General features: G+C 47.1%; 1 protein-coding gene across 1 annotated transcript in view; it reads right to left on the minus strand.

Moving 5' to 3' along the window:
* Nucleotides 1–3895, minus strand: part of CRYL1 (crystallin lambda 1) — a 176780-nt gene extending 172885 nt beyond the window's left edge. Inside the window, exon 1 of the mRNA XM_006159501.1 lies at nt 3780–3895. Coding sequence (XP_006159563.1) covers nt 3780–3823 — 44 coding nt within the window. The 5' untranslated portion in view covers nt 3824–3895. The remainder of the gene's footprint in view (nt 1–3779) is intronic.
* Between the last annotated feature and the right edge of the window lie 352 nt (nt 3896–4247).

Genomic DNA, 4247 nt, shown 5'->3' on the forward strand with positions numbered 1-4247 from the left:
GTAGAAGGTAGCATGATGGTTAAGGTGCTGGACTCCCACATGGCCGACCACAGTTTGAGTCCTGGATCTCGAGGCTTGCTTTCTCACTTTCCCTCTCTCTTTTTCTCTCTCTCTCCTCTCTCTCTCTCCCTGGTGAGTGTTCATGCCCTATAACAAATTAAATAATAATAATAATAATAATAATAATAATTGGAGCCGCCAGGTGGCATAGTGGTTAAGGTGCTAGACTCCCACATGGCTGACTGTGGTTCAATCCTGGCCCTGGTGGCTTGAAACTCACATTGAGTATGTATGCATGCATGCACAAAATTCCAAGAGGAGATGAAGGAGAAAGGACTGTGGCATGGCCATCTCCCCTGGGGGTAATTTCTCACTTCTTTCTGTCTCTCCAGTAAGAGAAAGAAAAATTAAATAAACAATTCTTTAAAAAATTCTTAAATGGGACCAGCAGTTGACGTAATGGCTATGTCAGCAGACTCCCATGTAGTCGACCACAGTTCGAGTTCCAGACCTGGTGGCTTAAACTCACTCTGGGTGCATGTGCATGCTTGCCGAAGATCCCGAGAGGAGAATGGAGAAGGGATTGTGACGTGGCCATCCCCCCGGTGAGTGATTTCTCGTTTTCTGTCTCGCTAACTCTGTCTTTCTTTCTGGCGAGCACACACGCCTTATAGCAAAAAAAAAATTTTTTTTAAACTCTCAAAAAAAAAAAAAAACCCTTAAATGCATAAACCTCAGTTAGTATTACAAGTTGATGAAAATGAACATTTATTCCTTCACATGACAGCAAAGCAGCAAGAGAGAAAAGTTTGTTCAATTCTAATTTTATCATTAACGCCACTTGATAAGAGAGTCAGGAGAAAGGGCATGGCAGGCACCAGGAACAACATGGGCTCGCCCCTACACAGGGTCCTGTTTAAACAACTCAAGGCCTAAACATCTCTATTTCAGTGATTCAGAAACATTGTGTTATATAAAAGTAAAGCTAACAGGATAAATGCATGAGAACATTAATCAAATTTATCTACATGCTACCCATTTCTACTTTTCTTTTTCTTTTTTACTTTTTTTTTTTCTTTTTTACTTTGGTATAGGGCATGTGCACTCACCAAGGGAGAGAGAGAGAAAGTGAGAAATCACCCTCTCCCCTAGGGGAGATGGTCATGCCACAATTCCTTTTCCACAGTGCTCTTGGGATTTGGGACAAGCACATGCATGTGCCCAGCATGGTTTTCAAGCTGCCATGTCTGGGATTTGAACCTCACAGTTGGGTGGGACCCAGCCACCTTAATCATCATGCCACTTGCTGATCCTCTACTCCCACTTTTAAAAGTTGTCATTACCAGGGCCAGCAGGTAGCATGGTGGTTAAGGGTGCTGGACTCCCACATGGCCAACCATGGTTTGAGTTCTGGACCTGGTGGCTTGCTTTCTTACCCCACCCCCACTCTGTCCCTGTCTGGTCAAATGAAAATAAGTAAACAAATAAATGAATTTAAATAAAATAATTTTTAAATATTATTCTTAAAAAAAAAAAAAAAAAGTTGGGAACCAGCAGTTAGCGTAATGGCTATGTCACTGGACTCCCACGTAGCCAACCACGGTTCACATCTTGGACCCGGTGGCTTAAAACTCATGCTGGGCACGTGTGCGTGCATGCCCAAGATCCCGAGAGGAGAATGGAGGAGAAGGGATTGCGGTGTGACCAACCCCCCTGGGGGGTGATTTCTCGCTTTCTGTCTCTATGTCTCTCTCTGTCTGTCTGGCGAGCGCACGCGCCCTATAGCAAAAACCTCTCCAAAAGAAAAATAGTTGTCATTACCAGATTTTTCCTCTTTTTGTTCCTGTGACTCTAGACCCAAGAGGGTTTTCTCTCTTTTATCTTCAAAACCTACTCACCCTCTTGTAAACCAACCAACCAAAAGAGACGCACCCTAGATGCTGACAGGAAAGCTAAGTGGTCCTGAGGAAGATAGGGCTTTGGAAAACAATCATGGAAAAGAATTAAATTAAGATTATAGTTACACCAAGTTTTTTTAAGAAGAAATCTGAAAGTGGATAAGAAAAGACGAAAAGATAATGGCTTGAAAGGTTCCTAAAATTGAAATATGTACATTCTGGTCTGTTAAAAGCAACGATGCCACTCGACCAAATTTTAACAAATTAATTTACATTCTAAGTATCATTCCTTGGAATCATCTATAGGGCCAGGAAACAGAGATGGAGATGGAGAAAGAGAGAAAAGTGGGAAAGATGAAGGGAAGAAATCGACCCCAGAACCAGAACTGGGTGTTGTGCAAAGGATGATGGAAAGACAAAGAAAGAACCTGAGGACCCAGTGATACCTGTGGTCCCTAAAATTCACCAACCCTCTTCTAATTTCTGGTTAACCTCCCCGTAAGGAATCAGAAACAAGCGATCACTCTCAGCTCCTTCTCAGGACACTGTGAATCAACCACAGCCAGGTAACTGTACAAGCAGTTCAAAAGCCTACTTTACACTCCTTAAGTTCAGGCAGAACACCAATGCAAGGCCTGATAAGAGATATTCAAAACTCTAGCTGTTGACCTTCTGATAACTAAATTGCAAGGCAGGCATAATTACTGAAGCAGGTGCAAAGTGTGCTTTCTTATAGCACTTCACTAGTCAGCCACAGGCAAGCACTGACCTGGAAAGAACAGAGGCCCGTTAACTCCACTGCTCTGCAGAAAGGAAAGCTCACAACGATCTTGATGCCTTCCTTCAATGAGCTCTGAAGGAAACCCCTGAGGTTGCAACTGGTCTCCAGACAGGGGTGCAGAGTGGGGACTGCACGGATCAGGCAGGTTCACAACTCAATGGTATAGAGGGACACAAAGCCACCACCCAAAAAAAGTGCGTTGAACAATCATCAGCAAGAATTAACATGCTGGTTGACTGAAACTACAGCTGACTAATGGAAAGATAGGCATAACCTCTTCCTCCCCTCCCCTCCCCTCCCCTCTCCCCACCCGGAAAATAGCAATAATTGTAAAGGAGAGTGTGGAGGCCCAATCCAGAATCCAGACATCAATCTGGATGGAATTTAAACTGGATTTAGTAAGTACCGGGTGTGTTAGACACACCCTGGCCAACTCTATGTTCCCCCTCTGGAGCCGCCTTGTCACATATAAGGATACACTTTGTATTCAAGCACCTGTTGCCGCCTCCAGCAACACCCTCTCAGACAAGTAAGCGCCCAGCACTCAGCCTTGCCACAGAAGTGCGCCAGGCCAATCTCTGCGGGGCTAGTCCTATCTAACTCACAGACTTTTGGAAAATCCTTTCATTTCCGTTTTCTCATTCGTGAAATGGAAATAAGAATACAATTTTCGCAAGATCATTGTCAGGATTCATCTCGTTAAGACACTGTCCAGAACGTCTACAAGGACTTGCTGGTAGACCTGACATCGTTCAGTAGATCCCACGAACAGCACTGCAATCGCACCTACTGTCAGGGGTCGGAACCTTCGGTAAAGTCAGCACCAAATGAAACTAAACGGCATGCTACAGTGTGCTTCAACCTGACACACCACCGCCGCTGACCCTGACGCTTCCCGCAGCCCAGCCAGCTCCCTCGGTGCAGAGCTGCAAGAGCGAAAGTGCCCAGGAGGAACAGAGGCCAGCACACCACTCCAGCTCCACACACCCGCAGGGACAGTCACCCAGGCGCCCACTCCCAGGGCCGCACGCGTGGGAAACCACGTCTCGGCCTTTCTCAGGCATTCAGCGACTACAGCGCGGCGGCTCGGAGCTCTTTACCTGCCAACGATTACCACCACTCCGCTGGGCGTAGAGGACGCCATGGTCGGTTCCTGACTGGGCGGGAGACTCGGCACCTACAGCCCCAAGACCAAGGCGCAGGCGGGACTCCAGTCCCCGCGCCGGGGCGTTGAGGGGCGTTCTCCGCGCCCATTGGCTCTGAAGGCTCGAGGGCGGGGCAGAGAGCGGGGCGCTCGGCCCCCATTGGGTGCGCACGGCCAACCACCGCCTTCCCTGTCTCGCTGGCCCCAACCCGTGGGTACGAGGAACGTGACCCAACTCCTGGCTGGAGGGCAGAAGAGAACTGATATTCTTAACCCGAGTAATTCATTACTTTTCAGTTTCTAACAGAGCACTGTAAAACCAGTGTCCATAGGCGAGGACACTGCCAGACTGGCAGGCTCGACTACTAAAGCATCCCCAAAGAAACGATCAGGAGAATGTCTCATTCCAAGACGGAAGAAGACT

The sequence above is a fragment of the Tupaia chinensis genome, unplaced genomic scaffold, assembly GCF_000334495.1.
Source record: "Tupaia chinensis unplaced genomic scaffold, TupChi_1.0 Scaffold000634_1, whole genome shotgun sequence".
NCBI classification, from domain to species: Eukaryota; Metazoa; Chordata; class Mammalia; order Scandentia; family Tupaiidae; genus Tupaia; species Tupaia belangeri.